Source organism: Hemitrygon akajei, chromosome 6, assembly GCF_048418815.1.
Source record: "Hemitrygon akajei chromosome 6, sHemAka1.3, whole genome shotgun sequence".
NCBI lineage: Eukaryota > Metazoa > Chordata > Chondrichthyes > Myliobatiformes > Dasyatidae > Hemitrygon > Hemitrygon akajei.
Window position 1 is genome coordinate 22,770,044 of NC_133129.1, and position 25,532 is coordinate 22,795,575.

Below are 25,532 nucleotides of genomic sequence, written 5' to 3' on the forward strand. Positions count from 1 at the left end.
GCCAATTCCCTCAGCACACTGGGATGCATCCCGTCAGGACCAGGGGACTTTTCTACCTTCAGGATCTCTAGTTCGCTCATTACTATCTCTTTAGTGACAGAGATTTTATCGAGGTCCTCACCTCCCATTTCGTCCATAACATCATTCTTTGACATATTCTCCACCGTGAAGGCTGACACAAAATAGTTGTTCAATGCCTCAGCCATTTCCTTATCACCCAATATCAATTTCCCTTTCTCATCTTCCAAGGGACCTAGGTTGACTTCAGCCATCCTCTTCCGCTTTATATATTTATAAAGACTTTTGCTATCTGTTTTTTTTATATTTTGTGCTAATTTACTTTCATGCTTTATCTTTCCTTTCCTTATTTCTTGTTTAGTTGTTCTTTGTTGCTTTTTAAAGTTTTCCCAATCCTCCAGTCTCCCACTACCCTTCATGACTTTGTACACATGAGCTTTTAATTTGATACTATCTTTTATTTCCTTAGTTATCCAAGGCTAGCTCTCCCCACACTTACTGTCCTTACTTTTGACTGGAATATACTTCTGTTGAGCACTGTGAAAAATCTCTGAAAGTATTCCACTGTTCCTCAACTGTGTTCCCAATCCACATGCCAACTCCTCCTTCATCCCGTGTAGTCTCCCTTGTTCAAGCATAACACACTAGTTTTATTTCTAACTATTTCATAGTATAGGCAGTTTTTGAAATGTATATTTTGTGTAATTACCTGCAAGCAGTCAGTCTTCATCTTCAAACCATTAAAAAAAAATTACCAGAAGAGTAAAGAGGAAAAGAAAATGACAGCAGAGTGGTGAACTGGCAGCTTTAATCAGACTGAACAGTAAAACTATAAGCTGCACTTAACCCCAATGATCTGAGCCAATGCTTGTCACTTGCTTTGAGGCCTGTACTTGAGGGGGTGTGCAATCTGTTCCTGATTAGAAAATGCTAAACTTGAAACATCTTGTTTTCTTACAGGTTTTTTTTTAGGGTAGTTCATGGCTAGCTAAGGCATGTTCTGTTCACAGGTGTGAACCTTCCTACACTTACCTATCCAAGGAAAATACTGTAAAATGAAAAGCCATAAATGTGCTGCCTCAGTACTGTCTCTCCACTCGATTTCACCTCTTTATATTGAACATCTTCCCTCTCCACCCTCACACCAGATGCAGGGTTTTGGCCTGAAACGCTGACTGTTACAGAAATAAATCATGAATTATCAACATTTGAAGAAAGAAAAGCTTGGAAATTCCTTGCCAGAACAGGGAATGCTGATGTTATTCATCAGGTCATATGGTAATTTAGAGAATCAAAGTTAATATTTCCAGTCATCGATCTTCAGACAAAGCCAGAAAAATTAGACATTAACATTTTTTATAGTTGCAGATAGATGGGTGTGGTGGGTGCAGGTGATGCATGCTGAAAACAAAAGGAATGAATAATAGCAGGGGGACAGAGAGTTGACTTCATTTGGAAATAAAGCACAAAACAAACCTTTCCAGCTCAATTAGCAGCAGTCACCTATTCAATCCTAGCATAAAACAGAACAATTGCCAATGACCAATTTACCTATTAACATAGAAACGTAGAAAACCTACAGCATAATACAGGCCTTTCCGCCCACAATACAATGCTGAACATGTACTTACTTTAGAAATTACCTAGGATTACCCATAGCCTTCTATTTTTCTAAACTCCATATACCTGACCAGGAGTCTCTTAAAAGACCCTCTTGTATCCTCCTCTACCAGCAGCCTATTCCACGCACCCACCACTCTCTGAATAAAAAAACTTACCCCTGACATTTCCTCTGTACCTACTTCCAAGCACCTTAAAACTGTGCCCTGTCATGTTAGCTGTTTCAGCACTGGGAAAAAGCTTCTGACTATCCACACAATCAATTCCTCCCATCATCTTATACACCTCTATCAGGTCACCTCTCATCCTGCATTGCTCCAAGGAGAAAAGGCCAAGTTCACTCAACCTGTTTTCATAAGGCATGCTCCCCAATCCAGGCAAATCCTTGTAAATCTCCTCTGCACCCTTTCTATGGTTTCCATGTCCTTCCTATAGTGAGCTGACCAGAATTGAGCACAGTACTCCAAGTGGGGTCTGACCAGGGTCCTATATAGCTGTAATATTACCTCTCAGCTCTTAAACTCAATCCCACGGTTAATGAAGGCCAATGCACTGTGTGCCTTCTTAACCACAAAGTCAACCTACGCAGCAGATTTGAGTGTCCTATGGACTCGGACCCCAAGATCTCTCTGATCCTCCACACCACCATTAATACTATATTCATTAATACTGTTAACACTATAACATGCACTGCTTTGGAATGTGGGAGGAAACCAGAGCATGTAGTTCATGGGGGTAACGTACAAACCAAGTTGTAATAGTGTTGCGCTAATCACTCTGCTACTGTGGTGTCATGGATTAAGGGTGAAAGGTGAAATGTTTAAGGGGAACATGAGGTGGATTTTCACTCAGAGTGATGAGAGTGTAGAAGCTGCCAGCAGAAATGACGGATGTGAGTTTGATTTCAGCGTATAAGAGAAGTCTGATAGGTACGTGGATGGGAGGGGTGCAGGTTAATGGCACCAGGCAGAATAATAGTTAGGTATGGACTAGATAGACAAAAGGGCATGCTTCTCTGCTGTAGTGTTCTATGACTATGACTTCTTCAACTGTTCCCAGCTTTTCAACAAATTCTCATTCCACCTCAGTCCATGTCATTACATTGAACGATACACACATGAAATGTTGGAGGAGCTCAGCAGGTCAAGCAACATCTATGATGAAGGGTCCCAGCCTAAAATGCCCACTGTTAATTCCTCTCCATAGATGCTGCTTGACCTGCTGAGTTCCTCCTGAATTTTGTGTGTGATTTAGACTATAAGATCAAAAGACATATGAGCAGAATTAGGCCATCTGGCCCATCGAATCTGCTCTGCCATTCAATCATGGCTGATCCTTTTTTTAAAAATCTTCTCCTCAACCCCAGTTCTCAACCTTCTCCCCGTAACCTTTGATGCCATGTCCAATCAAGAACCTATCAATCTCTGCCTTAAATACACCCAATGACCTGGCCTCCACAGCTGCATGTGGGAACAAATTCCAAATGCCACAAATTCACCACCCTTTGTCTAAAGAAATTTCTCCACATCTCTGCTTTGAAACGGCACCCCTCTATCCTGAGGCTGTGCCCTCTTGTCCTAGACTCTCCCACCATGGGAATCATCCTTTCCACATCTACTCTGTCTAGGCCTTTCAACATTCAAACAGTTTTAATGAGATCCCACCTCATCCTTCTGAATTCCAGTGAGTACAGACCCAGAGCTATCAAATGTTCTTCGTATGACTCACTTTCAAGGACTCTTTACCACATGTTCTCGATATTTATTGCTCATTTATTATTATTATTATTATTATTATTATTATTATTATTATTATTATTATTATTATCTTTTTGCATTTGCAGAATTTGTTTTTTGCACACTGGTGTTTGTCTGACTTGTCTTTCATTGATTCTATTGTGATTGTTTGTATTTACTGTGAATGCCCTCAAAAATAAACCTCTGGGTTGTATATGGTGACATATAGGTTCTTTGATAATACATTTACTTTGAACTTTGGCTGATTCAAAGAAGAATAAATATATCACTGTTCCTGAAATGTGATTCTCAGATGGTGTGTTGTTTCCCAGATGCCAGGGTCTGGAAAATCTTGGATCAAATCCTCAGTGTTCTTAAGTGAAAAGGTGAGCATCCAAAGGCCACGGTCTATGCAGGTACCAATAGCGTAGGTAGAAAGAATGATGAATTTCTAAAGTAAGTTCAGGATGTTAGAACCAGGTTATAATCTCAGAATTGCTACCTGTGCTATGTGCTAGTGAGGCCAGAAATAGGAAAATCATACAGTTTAACATGTGGCTAAAGAGTTTGTGTAGGAATGAGGTAGTAGATGTTTGGATCATTAGGCTCTCTTCCAGGGAAGGTGGGACCTGTATAGAAGAGATGGTTTGAGTCTGAGCTGGAGGGGGACTTAAACCCTAGCAGGAAGGTTGGCTAGTGCTGCATGGGGATGAGAGGGTGCTAAACTAGAATTACAGGGGGGATGGGAACCAGAGTGCCAGAACAAATACTAGAGAGATTGTGGAGACAGAAGTTGTTAAAACCTCAGACAAAGTAATGAGTCAAAAGGTTGAGCATGATGTAACTAATATTCTGAGCTGTGTATATTTCAATGCAAGAAATATTGTATGAAAGGAAGATGAACTCAGGTCATCGATCAACACAATGGAGTCATGATCTTGTAGCCATTAGTGAGACTTGGTTGTAGGAGGGGCAGAACTGGAAGTTCAATATTCCATGGTTCAGTTGCTTTAGGAGTGACAGAGTAGGAGGGCTGGCATTACTAATCAGGGAAAATGTCACAGCAGTTTTCCGTAAGGGCAGATTGGACAACTCAGCTAGTGAGGCTTTATGGGTAGAAATGAGGAATAAGAAAGGTAAGACAACATGAGGGGATCTGTATTATAGACCACCCAACAGTCCACGGCATTTAGAGGAACAAATCTGTAGAGAGGTCATAGACTGTTGCAAGAAATATAAGATTGTTATAGCAGATGATTTTAAGTTTCTACTATTAGTTGGGACTCACATACTGTAAAAGGACTAAATTTGTTAAATGTGTTCAGGAAAGTTTATCACTATGTAGAAGTCTCAACGAGAGTGTCTTCGATACTTGATTTCTTATTTGGGAATGAGACAGGACTGGCGACTGGAGGTTTTGCTATCGTGAGGCAAATTAAGGTAAATAAATCCCCAGGGCCTGAAATGTGTTCCCTTGGACCCTGTGAGAGGCAAGTGCAGGCCCTAGCAGAGATATTGAAATCATTCATAGTGTCATCAAGATACTGGAGGATTGGAGCATAGCTAATGTTGTTCCACTTTTTAGGAAGCCTCTAAAAATAGCCTGATGTCAATAATGGGAAAGTTATTGGAAGGTATTCTTAGGGACCGGATTTATGAATATTTGGATAGACATGGACTGATTAGAGTTAGTCATGTCTTTGTTCATTTCTGTGTACATACATCTACTGATGCCTCTGGAACCATCTTCAGTGATGTTCCTGGAATCATCGGGTGTTTTGGGTCTTTCAACGTCATACACCCTCCTCCAGGTGACCCAGCTGGGGCTGATCAGACCCCAGCTTGTGTCCAGATGGCTAGCTACTTATGACTCCATGGCTCCCCTCTTTTGAGCCACAGCCATCTTGAGGTCCTCTTTGCCGCATCGGTGGTACTGTGGATGGCTCTCCTCTTCCTCTTTCCCTCGATGCCCAAATTGCTGAAGGCTCTGGCTAAGGAATGGGCTGCGAATCCGCTACATCCAACTTCCACTGGGAGATACCTTGCTCTCCATCCAGCCTGCTGACAGTTGCTGACCAGTCCTGCATACTTGGAGAGCTTCCTTTCAAAGGCCTCTTCCAAGCGATCTTCCCATGGGACTGTCAGTTCCAGCATCACCACTTGCTTGGTAGACTCAGACACAAGGATAATGTCTGGTTGCAGGGTGGTGGCTGCGATATGGTTGGGGAACTTCAGCTGCTGCTCGAGGTCCACCAACAGCTGCCAGTCCCTTGCAGAGGTCAGGATGCCTGCAGATGTTCTTTTGGCAGGTATTGGCTGCTCCCCAGCTCTGACAAAGGCAGTGGCCTGCTTAGAGAGTCGGGACCACTTTGCCCATTTAACTCCTGTGCTGATGGCTTCAGCGATGGTCTTCAGGACCTGATCATGCCTGCATTGGTACCGTCACTCACCAAGTGCCCTTGTGCAGCCGCTGAGGATGGGCTCCAGGGTTCCTTGCTTGGGACACAGTGGGCACGCAGATGACTGCTTTGCCCCACATGTGCAGGTTTGATGGGCTTGGAAGCACATCATACACTGCCTGGATGAGAAATTGGATGTGGTGTGGCTCAGCTTTCCAAAGCTCAGCCCAGGTCACTTTCCTCTCAACTGCATTCTCCCATCTTGTCCAAGCTCCCTTTTGCTTCATTCCCACCACCTTGCAGGTTCTCGTATTCTCCACTGCTGCTCTCACCTCCTCTTGAACTAGGCGGCACCTTTCCTTCCCTCTGATGGTGTCCATTTGGGGAATTGGAAAGGATCCTAGCCCAGCTTAGCCTCATGTGACCACTCCCACTCTCATGTGACACAGCCTTTCCTCTGCTTCCTGAACAGTTTCCTCTGCCCTCCACTTCCTGCCAGTCCTCACTTGAATCCCTGCTCTAACCACCTTCGGATCACTTGAGTCCCTGTACTCCCACTTCTCTGGCTCTTGCTACCTTGAATTGCTCCTCCAAGGTTTTGAAGGGCAGTTGCAGTTTGTTGTGGTGTCCATAGAGTGTGATGCTGCTCAGGCTCTGTGGCAGCCCCAGCCATCTCCTGAGGTGGTTGCTGACCCTCCTCTCTAAAGTTTTGACTGTCGAGATCAGAACTGCATTGACGAGGAGGGGCCACAGGATTCTGGGAAGAATGCCATGCTGATACACCTAGGCTTTGAACTTCCCAGGCAGGTCAGATTTGTCCACGGATTTCAGCTAGCCATCCAATTTGGTGCAGGTCACCTGAATGGATGCCGTGTCCCTTAGAGAGCTGTCAAAAACCTTACCTAACTAATCTTACAGAGTTTTTCGAGGAAGTTACTGAGAAAGTTGAATAAGGCAAGGCAGTGTTTCTAGTCTATACGGAATTTTGTAAGGCATTTCACAAGGTCCCACGTGGGAGGTTGGTTGAGGAGGTTCAGTTGCTCTGCATTCAAGATGAGTTAGTAAATTGGATTAGAAATTGGCTTTGTGGGAGAAGCCAAAGAGTGGCAGTAGATGGTTGTCTCTCTGACTAGTGGCCTGTGACTAGTGGAGTGCCACAGGGATCATTGCTGGGTCCATTGTTGTTTGTCATCTATATCAGTCATCTGAAAGATAATGTGGTGAACTGGATCAGCAAATTTGCAATAACACCAAGTTTGGGGGTGTACTGGAAGATTATCAGAACATGCAGTGGGATCTAGACCAGCTGGAAAATTGGGCTGAAAAATAGTAGATGGAATTTAATGCAGACAAGTGTAAGGTGTTGCACTTTAGTGGGACCAACTCGAGTTGGTCTTACACAGTGAATGGTAGGGCACTGAGGAGTGCGGTACAACAAAGGGATCTGGGAATACAGGTCCATAATTCAGTTTCTGCCAGATTGACCTCCATAAATCAAAGTATTAAATACAAGAGATGGGATGTTATGTTGCTGATGTTGGTGAGGCCTAATTTGGAGTATCATGTGCAGTTTTGGTCACTTACCTATGGAAATATATTAATAAGAGTGAAAGAAAACAGAGAAAATTTAAAAGGATGTTGCTGAGTCTGGAGGGCCTGAGTTATAAGGAAAGATTGAATAGGCCTTTTCTCCTTGGGGCGACGGAGGATGAAAGGTGACCTGATAGAGGTATATAAGATGATGAGGGGCATTGATCGAGTGGATAGTCAGAGGCTTTTTCCCAGGGCTGAAATGGTTACCACGAGAGACACAGGTTTAAGGTGTCTGGGAGTAGGTACAGAGGAGATGTTGGGGGGGGGGGGGTAAGTTTTTTCCTCAGTGAGTGGTGAGTGCGTGGAATGGGCTGCCGGCAACGGTGGTGGAGGTGGATACAATAGGGTCTTTTAAGAGACTTTTGGATAGGTACATGGAGCTTAGAAAAATAGAGGGCTCTGGGTAAGCCTAGTAATTTCTAAGGTAGGGATATGTTCGGCACAACTTTGTGGGCTGAAGGGCCTGTATTGTGCTGTGGGTTTTCTATGTTTCTATTTAAGAGAAGCTTGGATAAGTATGTGGATGGCAGTGGTATAGAGTGTAATGCTCTGGGTGGAGGTTGATTGGACTAGGCAGTTTAATTTGTTCAGCTTGGATTAGAAGAGCCATGCTGTACTTTTTCATTAGTCTACAATTCTGTCAAGGCCAGAAAGCCATGACTGCAGCCATTGCTAGTGAAGCACTCTGGTTCCGTCGGCTGCGTAAGTCTAGGGAAGACAATCTCCGGCCCCGCCAAACGTGCAGATTTCTACAGATGTTCCATAGAGAGCATGCTAGTCAGTTGCATCACTGTCTGGTGTGGAGATGCCATTGCATGGATCTGAAAAAAATCAGAAGGTTGTAAACTTAGCCAGCTCCATTATGGGTACTGGCCCCCCTCACAACTGAGAACATTTTCAAAAGGTGGTGCTAAAGAAGTGGCATCCATCATTAAGCAATAATGGCAGCAATGAGAAGAGGGCATGGCCTGGATTTTGGAGCCCTTGATGATGGATGCTGATATTGTGTTTTCAGGTGATATTCACAAAGGGGAGAAAAAAATGTGCTCTGTTTCTGCCCTTCCCTGCCCCTGACACCTCTAACCTTATTCTTTTCTGTTGAGCTGAAATGTTACCTTTTACATGTAACACTCAAATGTTTCCTGATCTGCTGACTGCTTTCAGTATTGGTTTATTATTGTCACATGTACTGAAACATAGTGAAAAGCTTGTCTTCCATATTGTTCATACAGGTCAAATTATTACACAGTGCACTGAGGTAAAACAGTAACAGAGTGCAGAATAAATTGTTACAACTACAGGGAAAGTGCAGTGTAGGTTCTGATGAAGTGCAAGATCAGGAGGTCTGGAGTCCACCTTATTGTACAAGGGAACCATTCCAGTAGGCTAGAAGCTGTCCCTGAGCCTGGTGGTACATTTTTTTCATGCCTTTGTATCTTCTGCCCAATGGAAGGGGAAAGAAGAGAATGCCTGGGGTGGATTGGGTTTTTCATTATGTCAGCTGCTTTACTGAGGCAGCAAGAAGCATAGACAGTCTCCATAGATGATTCCTGTGATGTGCTGAGCTGTGTGCACAACTCTCTGTAGCTTCTTGTGGTCGTGTTGCCGGCATCCAGGCAGAATTTTTATTTTGTAATATTAAATCACGTAATTGACCACAGAATGCTGATGAGTATTGTAGCATTGCCAGTTACATGTCTCCACCAGAACTCTCTTCATCCAGCCCTCGGCCTTTCTCTGTCACTGCATACTTATCCAATTCCTTCCTGAAGGCCACAGTGGAACCTTGTCCACCACATCTGCAGGCAGGCAGTTATAGATTCCAATCACACACAGCATGAAAAGGTAAAACATGTGGCTAGGAGAAGTTAAGTGAGATGAGAGGAGGTTAGGTGGGCTGTTTCTGTGCTGTAGAGGGGATACAATTCTCATTATGTGATGTTATGTGTTATTTTTCATCATAAGGCACAAGAGCAGATTTAGGCCACTTGGCCCATCATGTCTGTTATGCCATTGCATCATGGCTGATTTATTATCCCTCTCAACCTCATTTTCCTGCCTTCTCCCCATAACATTTGATGTTCTGATTAATCAAGAACCTATACCTCCGCCCAATGATTTGGCCTGTACAACCGTATGTGGCAACGAATTCCACAGATTTACCACCCTTTGGCTAAAGAAATTTCTCCTCATCTCTGTTCTAAATAGACAACTCTCTATTCTGATGCTGTGCCCTCTGGTCCTAGACTCTTCCACTATAGGAAACATCACGTCCACACTATCCAGACCTTTCAATATTTGATAGGTTGCAATGAGATCTTTCCTCATTCTTCTAAACTCTATTGGATATAGGCTCAGAGATACCAAATGCTCCTCATAGGTTAACCCTTTTATTCCAAAAATCATTCTTGTGAACTTCCTCTGGACCCTCTCCAATGCCATCCATCTTTTCTTAGATAAGGGGCCCAAAACTGCTCACAATACTCCAAGTGCGGTCTGACTGATGCCTTATAAAGCATTAGTATTACATCCTTGCTTTAACATTCTAGTCCTCTTGAAATTAATACCAGCATTGCACTTGCCTTCCAACTCAACCTGCAATTTAACCTTTAGGAAATCTTGCACAAGGACTCCCAAGTCCTTTTGGGTAGATTGCCAATGGATTCGATTTACACTGACTGGTAGAGCTGATGTAAATGTTAAATAAGATGCAGTAATAATAATAGTGATAATTAAGTGGGTATTAATAGTTACTGACACGCATTTTTTACTTGTAAACATTTATTAACATTTTAGCATTAATATTTGTTGCTTATTATTAAGTTTGGGTTGTGGCGACCCACTTTCCGCGCAGGCGAACCGGCTCAAAAAATAACCAGCGCGCGGGGAGAGACTTTGGTAATGCACCTCTGATGTCATTTCCGCCCGGAGAGGGCGGGCGCTAGGGATTAAATGCCAGCGCCACGAAGTTTGAATAAACTAGTCTCGAAACGGCTTACCGACTGCGTGTCGTCACTAGCTCTGTATGTAGTACATCGCTACATTGGTGACCCCGACGGTCCAAACGGGATTTGGACCAAAGATGACCGACTCTTCATCTGTTCACGCAGTTTCTCTAAAACTGCCGACTTTCTGGATGCTGCGACCACGCGTGTGGTTGAGCCAAGCAGAAGCCCAGTTCCAGATTCGGCAGATATCCTCTGATTCCATGCGTTACTACCACGTGGTGAGCACCCTTGACCAGGAGACGGCTGCCCAGGTTGAGGATTTCATACAGTCGCCCCCGGAAGAAGGCAAATATGAAGCATTCAAAGCGCTGCTCATTGGGACCTTTGGCCTCTCACGGCGTGAGTGGGGTGCCTGCCTGCTTCACCTGGACGGTTTGGGATCAACATTGCCGTCAACAATGTCGTCAACATTGATGAACGAGATGCTGTCCCTGGCTGACGGACACAAGCCCTGCCTCATGTTCGAGCAAGCATTCCTAGAGTAACTGCCTGAGGACATACATCTGCTGCTGGCCAACGCAGATTTCAGCGACCCCCAGAATGTGGCGGCCCGGGCAGACGTGCTGTGGAAAGCCAAGAGGGAGAGCGTGGCGTCTGTCAGTCAGATTACCAGGCCATGCGCCCAACAGCGGACCAGACCAGGCCCGGCGGGGGGCGCACACAACACAGAGGCAGGAGTGAGGAGGACAGTGAACAGTGGTGTTTCTACCACCAGCGGTGGGGCACAGAAGCCCGCCGTTGTCACCCGCCCTGCAAGGGCCAGGGCCAGCTGCCGCTAATGACTATGGCGGCTGGCCGCAGGACAGCCTCTTGTACGTCTGGGACAAACAGTTGGGACGCCGCTTCTTGGTCGACACCGGAGCAGAAATCAGCGTCTTGCCCCCAACGGGGTACAACACCCGCAGCAGGAAGCCAGGACCCACCCTGAGGGCCGCAAACGGCAGCACGATATGGACCTACGGCACCCGCACAGTGCAGCTGCAGTTCGCTGCCAGCCGGTTCACGTGGGACTTCACACTGGCCGCCGTGGCCCAACCACTCCTGGGGGCGGACTTCTTGCGAGTTCACAGCCTGCTGGTCGACTTGCAAGGGAAAAGACTGGTACATGCCGAGACTTTCCAGACGTTCTCCCTGGGTGAAGCCAAGTTGCCGGCCCCATCTGGACTCCATCATGCTGTTGGACAACGAATTCACCAGAATCCTGGCGGACTCTCCATCGATTCTGGCACCACAGTTCACGGCAGCCATGCCCAGACACGGGGTACAGCACCACATCCCGACCCAGGGACCACCCCTCCACGCCCGTGCACGAAGGCTCCCCCCAGAAAAGCTCCCAGGCGAAGGAGGAGTTCAAGAGGATGGAGGAATTGGGGATCGTACGGAGGTCCGACAGCCCATGGGCCTCCCCCCGCACATGGTGCCCAAAGCAGCCGGGGGTTGGAGACCATGCGGCGACTACCACAGACTGAACGAGGCTACAACTCCAGACCGTTACCCCGTGCCACACATACAGGACTTTGCAGCAAACCTGCATGGGGCAAGAATCTTTTCCAAAGTAGACCTCGTCTGGGGATACCATCAAATCCTGGTGCACCCTGAAAACATCCCCAAAATGGCACTCATCACCCTGTTCGGCCTGTTCAAGTTCCTCCGAATGCCATTCGGCCTGAAGAGTACCGCACAGATGTTCCAGCGGCTAATGGATGCAGTGGGACGCGATCTGGACTTTGTGTTCATCTATTTGGACGACATCCTTATAGCCAGCAATAGTCTCCAGGAGCATCTGTCCCACCTCTGCCAGCTCTACTCCCGCCTGAGAGATTTCAGCCTCACGATCAACCCGGCCAAATGCCAGTTCAGTCTCGATACCATCGACTTCCTGGGCCACAGGATTACCAAAGACGGGGCAACACCTCTGCCCGCCAAAGTAGATGCGATCCGCCACTTTGCCGGGCCCAACACAGTCAAAGGCCTGCAGGAGTTCGTTGGTATGGTGAACTTCTGCCACCGTTTCCTCCCCTCAGCAGCCCGTATCATGCACCCTTTGTACACCCTGATGTCGGGTAAAGGCAAGGACATTACTTGGGACGAGGAGGCCACAGCCGCTTTCGTTAAAGCCAAGGAAGCCTTGGCAGATGCTGCTATGCTGGTGCACCCCAGAACGGACGTTCCAACCGCCCTCACGGTGGACGCATCTGACACAGCAGTCGGTGCTGGAGCAGCTCATCGAGGGGTGCTTGCAACCCCTGGCATTCTTAAGCAAGCACCTACGACCACCCGAACTCAAGTACAGTGCTTTCGACCGGGAGCTGTTGGCACCGTATCTGGCAATCCGGCATTTCAGGTACTTCTTAAAAGGCAGGCTGTTCACCGCCTTCACGGACCACAAACCATTGACCTTCGCGTTTACAAAGGTGTCCGATCCCTGGTCAGCTCGCCAGCAGTGACATCTGTCCTACATCTCCGAGTACACAACAGACATCCAGCATGTCTCGGGAAAGGACAACGTCGTGGCGGACGCACTCTCCAGACCAGTTGTCCAGGCCCTGTCCCTGGGGGTGGACTATGCAGCACTGGCGGAGGCGCAGCAGGCAGATGACGAGATGCCCAGCTACAGGACCGCAGTCTCGGGTTTGCAGCTGCAGGACTTTCTCATAGGCCCAGGTGAGAGGATGCTCCTGTGCGACGTGGCTACCGGCCAACCTCGCCCCATCGTCCCAGCAGCCTGGAGGCGGTGAGTTTTTGACTCCATACACGGTTTGGCGCACCCATCTATCAGGACAACCATCCGGCTGGTCTCCAGCAAGTTCAGGTGGTACGGACTTCGCAAGCAGGTCAGTGAATGGGCCAGAACGTGTGCGCTGTGCCAAACAGCCAAGGTGCAGCGGCACACTAAAGCCCCGCCGCAGCAGTTCGAACCCACCCACCGGAGGTTCGACCACATTCATGTGGATATCTTGGACCCCCTACCAGTGTCCCGAGGAGCGCGGTACCGCCTCACTATGGTAGACCGGTTCATCAGGTGGCCAGAGGCGGTCCCGCTCACCGACACATCTGCCGATTCTTGCGCCCGAGCACTGATTGCAACCTGGGTAGCACATTTCGGGGTACCAGCCCACATTACCTCTGACAGAGGCACCCAGTTCACCTCCAGCCTGTTGTCGGCTGTGGCCAGCCTGTTGGGAATGCAGCTACACCACACTACTGTCTACCACCCACAGTCGAACGGACTAGTGGAGCGTTTCCACCGTCACTTGAAGTCGGCTCTCATGACCTGCCTGAGAGGACCTAACTGGGTGGACAAGCTTCCCTGGGTCCTGCTTGGAATTCGCACAGCGCCCAAAGAGGATCTGCACGCCTCGTCGGTCGAGTTGGTGTACGGTGCACCCCTGGCCGTCCCAGGAGAGTTCATACCAGCCCCAAGGGGGCAAGAGGAAGAACCCGCAGCAGTCTTGGACAGACTATGCGAAAGGCTCGGCAACCTGGCCCCCGTACTGACTTCACAGCACGGACGGACCCCGACCCATGTACCCAAAGACCTGCAGAACTGTAAGTTTCTGTTTGTACGAAGGGGCAGACACTGGGCACCACTACAGCGGCCGTACGAGGGGCCGTTCAAGGTGATCAACAACAACGGGTCCATGTACATTCTGGACATTGGGGGGAAAGAGGAGGTTTTCACGGTGGACCGAATCAAACCAGCCCATGTGGACTTGGCGCAACCGGTTGAGGTTCAGGCACCGCGGCGCAGAGGCAGACCTCCCAAACAGAGGCTGATCCAGACTGTGGACATTGGGGGGTGTATCGCCGGTTCTGGGGCGGGGGGTGGTTATGTGGCGACCCACTTTCTGCACAGGCGAACCGGGCCACAAATAGCCAGTGCGCGGGGAGAGACTTTGATAATGTACCTCTGATGTCATTTCCGCTCAGAGAGGGCGGGCGCTAGGGATTAAATGCCAGCACCGCGAAGTTTGAATAAACTAGTCTCGAAACGGCTTACCGACTGCGTGTTGTCTCTAGCTCTGAATGTAGTACATCGCTACAGGGTAACCACAATTCACAGAATGTATTCAAATTTGCTGGGATTTGCTTAATTTTAATTTTTTAGACTTAACAAAACTGAAACAAAAGAAAGGAGATTGTGCTGAACACAATCCTCTCTGACTGGATTTGACACAAACGTAGATAAGTACAGCACAGGAACAGGCGCTTTAAATCAGTAGTCAAACTAAACTACCGGTAATCCCCTCTGTCTATACAATGTCCATTTATCTGCCTGTCTATATTCCTTTACCAATGCCCCAGGCACCCACCACTCTCTGAGTAAAAAAATTGCCCCTCACTTCTCCTTTGAAGTTAACCCCTCTCACCTTAAATGCATGGCCTCTTGTATTAGACATCGCTGGGAAAAAGATACTGTATGCATGTCTCTCATAATCTTCAAACCTCTATCAGATCTTTCCTTAGCCTCCGCCATTCCAGAGTAAACAACCCAAGTTTGCCAATGACAAATTTCTCTGTATGTTTTGGTGTTTTGATGAATATGTGAGAAATAAAGCCAGTCAGTAGATTATTTATCTCTGAATTTTCACTTGTGGGAAGGTGGTCAGCAAGAGTAAATCACAAGATAGCCACCAAGAGATCCAGTATGCATTTTGGAAGAGGCTGCTTCACCCAAGGAGTGGTGAGAGTGGGAACATATTCCCATGGGGACTAGTATTGGCAAATGGTGTAAATACATTTAAAGGGAAGCTTAAAAAGCTTGTGAAGGAGAAGGAACTAGAGGGCAATGCTAACAGATTTACTTGGTGAGGTGACATGCGCTGAGGCTTCAATAGAGATAAGATAAGGCGTGGACTGATTTCTGTACTGTATAGCATTGCCCTGATACTGTGAATCAGAATCAGATTTATTATTGCTGACTTAAGATGTGAAATTTGTTGTTTTGATGCAGCAGTAGAATGCGAAGGTATAAAAATCTATATATTACAAAAATAAATGGTGCAAAAAATAATGAGGGATTGTTGATGGGTTTATAGACTGTTCTGCAATCTGATGGCAGAGCAGATGGGATAGAATTTACAGCAAGATGGACGTAAGGAAAACAATTGTTTTGCAACAGTTTCTTTCTGATCTGCAACACTGTTGATAAAGGTGGGTGGAAGGAGAATCAAGCATGGTTTTACAAGACGCATTTGGGTAGGCATTGTAGGAAAATAATTTGCGGGCCCAGCATAGACTTCATTGGTCAAATGAGCTCCAAAGCTACAACAGTTCTTTGAATTGTTGAATTTACTGCCTAAAGACTTCACACAGATACTTCTGGCCCCCAAGGATAATCAAGTCAAATACTCAGGCTCCCAATCAACCCATGTTGTCTTGGTAATGTGGATGGGTGAGATTTTAATCTCCAAAAATATATGATTGGTTTGAATTTGATTGCATGTTGGTGTTCTCAGATTGAACATTCAACTTAAAGCTACCTGTTTCTGAAGCTAAGTGGTAATGACATGAGACTGGAATCCATGACATCTACCTTCAGTGTCTCCCCAAACCCAGCACTATCATCTTAAGAAGGTGGTGATCCAACCTTCCTCCCAAACAGATTGGGACCTTTCCTTTACAGTGTCATTTAGAAGTCTTCAGCTCTGCTCTTATGCCTAGTTTCCTCTGAAGTCTTCCTTACCTAACCTTCTTGAGGAGACACAAGAAACAGTAATAACTGTGGGATGCAGCTTGATGGGACTAGGTAGATTAATGTTTCAGCACATGGTAGATGGGGTGAATGGACTGTTTCTGCGCTGTAGAGTTTTATGACTCTACTGGAAACAAGATTCTGCAGATGCTGGAACTCTTGAGGAACACACACAAAATGCTGGATGAACTCAGCAAGTCAGGCAGCTTCTATGAAGGGGAATAAACAGTCGACATTTCAGGCTAAAGTCTTTAATCAGAAATAGAAAGGAAATGAGTAGAAGCCAGAATAAGAAGGTGCGGGGAGTGGAAGAAGTACAAGTGGTAGGTGATAGGTGAGACCAGGAGAAGGAAGGTTAGGTGGATGGAAGTGCAGTGGGGTTGGCGGGGGGTGGGGGGGGGAAATGAAGTGAGAAGCTGGAAGGAGATAGATAAAAGAGCTTGAACAAGAAGAAATATGAGAAGAAATAAGAGAGGACAGTAGACTATGGAAGAAAGGAAGCATAGAGACTTAGAAACATAGAAAACCTACAGCACAATACAGGCCCTTTGGCCCACTAAGTTCTGACGAACATAGAACCATAGAACCATAGAACACTACAGCACAGTTCAGGCCCTTCAGCCCTCCATGTTGTGCCAACCCATATAATCCTTTAAAAAAAGTACTAAACCCACACTACCCCATAACCCTCTAATTTTCTTTCATCCATGTGCCTGTTCAAGAGGCTCTTAAATACCCCTAATGTTTTAGCCTCCACCACCATCCCTGGCAAGTCATTCCAGGCACTCACAACCCTCTGTGTAAAAAAACTTACCCCTGATGTCTTCCCGAAACTTCCCTCCCTTAATTTTGTACCTATGCCCTCTGGTGTTTGCTATTGGTGCCTTGGGAAACAGGTACTGACTATCCACCCTATCTATGCCTCTCATAATCTTGTAGACCTCTATCAAGTCCCCTCTCATTCTTCTACGTTCCAAAGAGAAAAGTCCTAGCTCTGCTAACCTTGCTTCATATGACTTGTTCTCCAAACCAGGCAACATCCTGGTAAATCTCCTCTGCACCCTCTCCATAGCTTCCACATCCTTCCTATAATGAGATGACCAGAACTGAACACAATACTCAAAGTGTGGTCTCACCAGAGATTTGTAGAATTGTAACATGACCTCTCTACTCTTGAACTCAATCCCCCGTTAATGAAACCTAGCATCCCATAGGCCTTCTTAACTACCCTATCAACCTGCGCAGCGACCTTGAGGGATGTATGGATTTGAACCCCAAGGTCCCTTTGTTCATCCACACTCTTAAGTAACTGACCATTAATCCTGTAATCAGTCTTCTGGTTTGTCCTTCCAAAATGCATCACCTCACACTTGTCCGGATTGAACTCCATCTGCCATTTTTCTGCCCAACTCTGCAGCCTGTCTATATCCTCTTGTAACTTTCGCCAACCTACAGCTCCATCCACAACTCCTCCAATCTTCGTGTCATCCACAAACTTACTCACCCATCCTTCCGCCTCTACATCCAGGTCATTTATAAAAATCACAAATAGCAGGGGTCCCAGGACAGATCCCTGCGGCACTCCACTAGTCACCAACCTCCAGGCAGAATACTTTCCTTCCACAACTACCCTCTGCTTTCTTCCTTTAAGCCAATTTTTTATCCAAACAGCCAAGGTTCCACTTATCCCATGCCTCATAACTTTCTGGATGAGTCTGTCATGAGGGACCTTGTCAAATGCTTTGCTAAAGTCCATGTAGACCACATCCACTGCCCTACCCTCATCAATTTCTTTTGTTACCTCTTCAAAAAACTCAATCAGGCTCGTGAGGCATGATCTTCCCTTCACAAAGCCACCTTGACTATCCATGAGTAGACTGCACTTCTCCAAATGCTCTACATGTCCCTACCTTAGAAATTACTAGGCTTACCCATAGCCCTCTATTTTTCTAAGATCCACATACCTATCCAAAAGTCTCTTAAAAGACCCTATCGTATCCACCTCCACCACCGTTGCTGGCAGCCCATTCCATGCACTCACCACTCTCTGAATAAAAAACTTACCCCTGACATCTCCTCTGTACCTACTCCTCAGCACATTAAACCTGTGTCCTCTTGTGGCAGCCATTTCAGCCCTGGGAAAAATCCTCTGAATATCCACATGATCAATGCCTCTCATCATCTTATACACCTCTATCAGGTCACCTCTCATCCTCTGTCGCTCCAAAGAGAAAAGGCCGAGTTCACTCAACCTGTTTTCATAAGGCATGCTCCCCAATCCAGGCAACATCCTTATAAATCAACTCTGCACCCTTCTATGGCTTCCACATCCTTCCTGTAGTGAGGCAACCAGAACTGAGCACAGTACTCCAAATGGGGTCTGACCAGTGTCTGTATAGCTGCAACATTACTTCTCGGCTCCTAAATTCAATTCCACGATTAATGAAGGCCAATACATCGTATGCCTTCCTAACCACAGAGTGAACCTGCGCAGCTGCTTTGAGCATCCTGATTCGGACCCAAGATCCCTCTGAAAGGAAGAGAGGAATCAGAGGGAGGAGTTGGCTAGGTGAGAAAGGGTGAGAGGGAAGCTAGAATGGGAGTGTAAAATTGAGAGAAGAGGGAGGGGGGAGAAGTTACCCAAAGTTCGAATCATCAATGTTCATGCCATCAGCACAAACTGCTAGAAGAATTGCATAGGCCAAGCTGTATCGGTGGAGGCAAAGATGTCGTTGTGCAGGGCCTCGCCCCAGAACTTCAACCAATCCTTTACCTCCACAGATGCCGTGTGACCCACTGAGTTCCTCCAGCAGATTATTTTCAAGTAGTGCCAGGTTGGGAAAGCAATGCTGCGGAGTCAGTTCTCAGAAGCTTATGAGGGATCGGACTTCAGATATCCTGCCAAACCCACCCTTGTCCAAGTCAGAGCTGAAAAAGCAACCTTAGTACATGTATTTCTTACCCAGTAATGGATATTTTTGCTTTGCAGAATGTGTTTTATTGCATGGAATGATGGCAGACCTGCAGGACACCATCCAAAAAAAGTACGATGTACGAGGTGAGAGTCCATGGGTAAATTAGACTAAAAGTAATGGAATGCTGTTCCATTGATTTAGCTACTACCCAACCTGATGGCATGAACATCGATTTCTTGAACTTCTGGTAATGCCCCCCCCCCCACTCCTTCACCATTCCCCATTCCCATTTCCCCCTCTCACTTATCTCCTTACCTGTTCACCACCTCCCTCTGGTGCTATTCCCCCTTCCCTTTCTTCCATGGTCCGCTGTCCTCTCCCAAAAGATTTCCCCCTTCTCCAGCCCTTTATCTCTTTCAGATCAACTTCCCAGCTCTTTGCTTCACCACTCCCACTCTCCCATATTCACCTATCACCTACCACCTTGTATTTCTTCCTCCTCTCCCCCTACCTTCTTACTCTGACTTTCATCTTTCTTCTCCAGTCCAGTCCAGACTGTTTACTCTTTTCCATAGATATTGTCTGGCCCGCTGAGTTCCTCCAGCATTTTGTGTGTGTTGCTTGGATTTCCAGTATTTGCAGATTTTCTCTTGTTAGTGTTTGGACCCCATTCTTTTTCTCCTCATTCTCAATTGTCCAGTAAAAATCAACAACTCACTGACAAGAGATCCTGCAGTTGCTGGAAATCCAGAGTAACACACACAAAAAATGCTAAGGGAACTTAGCAGCTCAGGCAGTATCTATGTAGAGAAATAAACAGTTGACATTTTGGGCCGAGACGCTTCATCAGGACTCTCTGGCAAAAATGCTGACTGTTTATTCATTTCCATAGATGTTGCCTGACAGGTTGAGTTCATTCAACATTTTTTGTCTGTAACTCACTGACATAACAGGAATTGTGCTGAAAAGGTGTCTTAAGACTGAGGTTTGAGCTGATGCTGAATTGAAGTCCAATATTTTAGCAGTGCAAAACAAGAGATTCATCTTCTTTATGCACTTTAGTCTTTGAAAGTGAGTCCATAGGTTGTGGGAACATTTCAGTTGATGGGGCAAGTGAAATTGAGTGAAGTTATGCCCTTTTTGTTGAGGGGTAATAACTGTTCCTGAACCTGGTAGTGTGAGTCCTGAGGCTCCTGTACCTTCTTTCTAATGGCAGGAGCAAGAAGAGAGCATGTCCTGGATGGTGGCTGATTTTAGTTTCAACCCATTCTTCTACCTTCTTCCTGTAACCCTTATCCTCCGTTCTAATCAAGAACCAATCATCTCTGTCCTAAATTTATCCAATGACTTGGCCTACACCACCCTCTGGCATGTATTCCACAGATATGCCACCTTCTGATGCTAGGTTTTCCTACTAATGGAAGTAGTGTTCATTCTATCAGTATCAGTTGGATTTCAGTGAGTTTCCCCCTCAACCACTGATTTCCACTGTATACAGTCCTAGAGACATCAAATATTCCTTACATAGTAACCCCTTAATTCCTAGGATCATTCTTGTGAACCTTCTCTGGAGGAGGTTCTTCCCTTAGATACAGGGCCAAAAGTTTTTCATGATATACCAAATGTGGTCTGACCAATTCTTTATAAAGCCATAGCAATTCTTCTCAGAATCTGGTTTATTTTTGCTGACATATGTGGTGAAATTTATTGTTTTGCAGTGGCAATACAGTGCAATACATAAAAAAATTACTATAAGTTACAATAAGAAATATAAAAATTTAGTGCAAAAAGAGAACATAATAATGAGGTAATAACATAGCAACACAGAAAACCTACAGCACAATACAGGCCCTTTGGTCCACAATACTGTGCTGAACATGTACTTATTTTAGAAATTATCTAAAGTTACCCATAGGCCTCTATTTTTCTAAGCTTCATATACCTAAGCAGGAGTCTCTTAAAAGACCCTATTGTATCCGCCTCCACCACCATCACCAGCAGCCCATTCCACGCACTCATCACTCTCTGCATGATAAAACTTAACCCTGACATTTCCTCTGTACCTTCTTCCAAGCACATTAAATCTGTGCCCTCTCGTGTTAGCTGTTTCCGACCTGGGAGAAAGCCTCTGACTATCCACACGATCAATGCCTCTCATCATCTTATACACCTCTATCAGGTCACCTCTCATCTTCCATTGCTGCAAGGAGAAAAGGCCAAGTTCATTCAACCTGTTCTCATAAGGCATAGCAGTAACAGGATCAGTCTGAGTCAGCATGGATTTACGAAGGGGAAATCATGCTTGACTAATCTTCTGGAATTTTTTGAGGATGTAACTATGAAAATGGACAAAGGAGAGCCAGTGGATGTAGCGTACCTGGACTTTCAGAAAGCCTTTGATAAGGTCCCACATAGGAGATTAGTGGGCAAAATTAGAGCACATGATATTGGGGGTAGGGTACTAACATGGATAGAAAATTGGTTGGCAGACAGGAAACAAAGAGTAGGGATTAACGGGTCCTTTTCAGAATGACAGGCAGTGACTAGTGGGGTACCGCAAGGCTTGGTGCTAGGACTGCAGCTATTTACAATATACATTAATGATTTAGATGAAGGGATTAAAAGTAACATTAGCAAATTTGCAGATGACACAAAGCTGGGTGGCAGTGTGAAATATGAGGAGGATGTTAGGAGAATGCAGGGTGACTTGGACAGGTTGGGTGAGTGGGCAGATTAATGGCAGATGCAGTTTAATGTGGATAAATGTGAGGTTATCCAGTTTGATGGCAAGAACAGGAAGGCAGATTACTATCTGAATGGTGTGAAGTTAGGAAAAGGGGAAGTACAACGAGATCTAGGTGTCCTTGTTCATCAGTCACTGAAAGTAAGCATGCAGGTACAGCAGACAGTGAAGAAAGCTAATGGCATATTGGCCTTCATAACAAGGGGAGTTGAGTATAGGAGCAAAGAGGTCCTTCTGCAGTTGTACAGGGCCATGGTGAGACCACACCTGGAGTATTGTGTTCAGTTTTGGTCTCCAAATTTGAGGAAGGACATTCTTGCTATAGAGGGAGTGCAGCGTAGGTTCACGAGGTTGATTTCCGGGATGGTGGGACTTTCGTATGTTGAAAGACTGGAGTGACTGGGCTTGTATACACTGGAATTTAGAAGGATGAGAGGGGATATGATTGAAACATATAAAATTATTAAGGGATTGGACATGCTAGAGGCAGTAAACATGTTCCTGATGTTGGGGGAGTCCAGAACCAGAGGCCACAGTTTAAGAATAAGGGGTAGGCCATTTAGAACAGAGTTGATGAAAAACTTTTTCACCCAGAGAGTTGTGGATCTATGGAATGCTCTGCCTCAGAAGGCAGTAGAGGCCAATTCTCTGGATGCTTTCAAGAAAGAGTTAGATAGTGCTCTTAAAGCTGGCGGAGTCAAGGGATATGGGGAGAAGGCAGGAACGGATTGCTGATTGTGGATGATCAGCCATGATCACATTGAATGGCAGTGCTGGCTTGAAGGGCCGAATGGCCTACTCCTGCACCTATTGTCTATTGTCTATGGCATACTTCCCAATCCAGGCAACACCCTTGTAATATTCATGGGTTCACGGACTGTTCAGAGTTCTGATGGTGCAGAAAAAAAAAATATTCCTAAAACATTGAACGTGGGTCTTCAGCTCTTGTACCTCCTCTCTGGTGGTATTAATACAAAGAGGTTATGTCCTAGATGGTAAAGGTCCTTCATGACGGGTGCTGCCATTTTTAAGGCATCACCTTTTGAAGATGTTCTTGATGGTGGGAAAGCTAGTGCCCATGATGGAGATGCATGAGTCCAACACCTTTCTGCAGCTTTTTCTGATCCTTTGCTGTGGCCCCTTCATATACCTTCATTTCTATATTATAATCCTCTTGAATATACCAGTCTTCCAGAAGTTGCTTATCAGATTGCTAAGAAGCAGTTTTTGACCAATGCCTTTGACCCAGTTTTTTCCTTCTGTCCACTTGTTTGGCATCTGGAAGCCCACATGGTATCCTATCCAAGTGACCATGAGGAGCAAGTTGTTACTGGGTTGCTGAAAGAGTTTATATTGCACAGACTTTCTCACACAGTCAACAAGAATGCTTAAAGAAAACTTGCATGCCCTAAGTGGTCTTTGTAAGAATAATAGCAATGATTATAGTCACTGCTCTCCTGACAACCCTATCTACTCCAAGTTCCCTTGTCACCCATTCTCCAACTCTGTTCTAGACAAAGGATCTGGTTTTCCCATCCAGCAAATCAATGAGCTGCCTGTCAGTGCTTTCTCAGTTCAGACAGCAAAGTCTTGAATATTATCCCACATGGAAGTGGTTCAAGCCTATTGCTAGTGCCACCAGGCCACTCCTTAAACTACCACCATGCCCAACCGCATGTGAAAACTGAGGGCGAGACGTCTAGCATACTCTGTTTGAGCATGTTCCTCAATCATCAAACTGAATCATAGAACACAGAACACAACGCAGTACAGGGCTTTCTGCCCATGATGTTATGCCAAGGTTTAAAATCTATTTTAAAATCTATCTAAACTTTCCCTCCCACGTAGTCCTTCATTTTGTTTATCATCCAAATGCCTATTTAATAGTTTCTTAACTGTCCCTTGTCCCTAGTACATTAACGTATGATAATAAACCTGTCAGGGGTGGTGGAAGAGGCAGATTCCACCACTCCGCCAGATTTATTATTGTAAATCGTGAAATCTATTTTGTGGCAGCAGTACAGTACTAGACAAAACTAATCTGACTTACAAAATAAATAAATAGTGCAAAAGATACTCTGTTCAGCAAAAAACTGATTTGCTAGAGGAACTCAGTAAGTCGAGTTGCAGCTGTGGGAGTTGGTGAGATGTCGAGGAACTGTCGACATTTTGGATCAAGGCCCTGCCTCAGCACTGTGAGTGGAGAAGGAAGACAGTCTGTATATAGACGAAGTGAGGAGGGTAAAACAGGGGCTGTAGATGATAGGTGGATTGAGGAGGTGAGTGAGAGGGGGGGATGTGAAGAAAAGCATTCTGCCTTGCTTATCCACATAACAATGGTAAATTCATACTGTAACTTAAAAAAAGTTAGCTGTCATAATAGGTTAAAGTGAAATCAACACTGCTATATAACTGGTTGTTAGTAACAACACACCAAATACTGGAGGAACTCAGTGTGCTGGTCAGCATCCATGGAGAAAAGTGGACAATCTACGTTGCAGGTCAGGAACCTTTGTCTCGACTGATGAGGGAAAATAGTACATAGAAAAGGGTGAGACAGATGCTGTAGGTGAATAGGAAGACTGGAAAATTGCTAATGTCACTCCACTCTTCAAGAAGAGAGAGAGGCAGAAAAGAGGAAACTATAGGCCAGTTAGCCTGACAGTGGTTAGGAAGATGTTGGAGTTGATTATTAAGGATGAGGTCTCAGGGCTGCTTGGACACATGATAAAGTAGGCATACTTTCCCCAAGGGAAAATCTTGCCTGACAAATCTGTTGGAATTCTCTGAAGACATAACAAGCAGGATAGATAAAGGAGAATGGTTGATGTTGTGTACTTGGACTCTCAGAATGCCACACATGAGGCTGCTTAACAAGCTACGAGCCTATGGTATTACAGAAATGAGTCTAGCATGGCAAAGCAGTGGCTGATTGGCAGGAGGCAAAGAGTGGGAATAAAGGGAGCCTTTTCTGGTTGGCTGCTAGTGACTAGTGGTGTTCCACAGGGTTCAGTGTTGGGATCAATTCTTCTTACATTATATGTCAATGATGGAATTGATGGCTTTGTTGCAAAGTTTGCAGATTATGTGAAGATAGGTGGAGGGGCAGGTAGGTTTAAGGAAGTAGAGAGGCTACAGAAGGACTTAGACAGATTAGGAGAACGGGCAAAGAAATGGCAGATGGAATACAGTGTTGGGAAGTGTACGGTCATGCACTTTGGTAGAAGAAATGAAAAGGTTGACTATTTTCTAAAAGGAGAGAAAATACAAAAAACTGAGGTGCAAAGAGTCCTTATGCAGAATTCCCTAAAGATTAATTTGCAGGTTGAGTCTGTGGTGAGGAAGGCAAACACAATGTTCACATTCATTTCAAGAGATTATAAAAGCAAGGATGTAATTTTAAATTTTGTAAAGCACTGGTGAGACCTCACTTGGAGTATTGTGAACAGGTTTGGACCCCTTATCTGAGAAAGAATGTGCTGAAACTGGAGAGGGTTCCAAGGAGATTCACAGAAATGATTCTATGATTGAATGGCTTGTCATTTGAAGAGCATTTGACGGATATGGGCCTGTATTCACTAGAATTCAGAAGAATGAGGGTTGACCTCATTGAAACCTATCAAATAGTGAAAGGCCTTGATAAAGTGGATGCGGAAAGGACGTTTCCGGTGGTGGGAGAATCTAAGACCAGAGGACAAAGCCTCAGGTTAGAGGGCAAACACGAGGAAATCTGCACATGCTGGAAATTCAAACAACAACACACACAAAAAGCTGGTGGAATACAGCAGGCCAGGCAGCATCTATA

At 45.5% G+C, this 25,532-nt stretch overlaps 1 protein-coding gene across 1 annotated transcript in view; it reads left to right on the forward strand.

Moving 5' to 3' along the window:
- The window catches only part of LOC140728698 (coiled-coil domain-containing protein 152), an 84,495-nt gene that overhangs the window by 37,704 nt on the left and 21,259 nt on the right, over positions 1-25,532 (forward strand). The window contains exon 3 of the mRNA XM_073047662.1: positions 19,059-19,127. Within this exon, the coding sequence (XP_072903763.1) occupies positions 19,059-19,127 (69 nt within the window). The remainder of the gene's footprint in view (positions 1-19,058; positions 19,128-25,532) is intronic.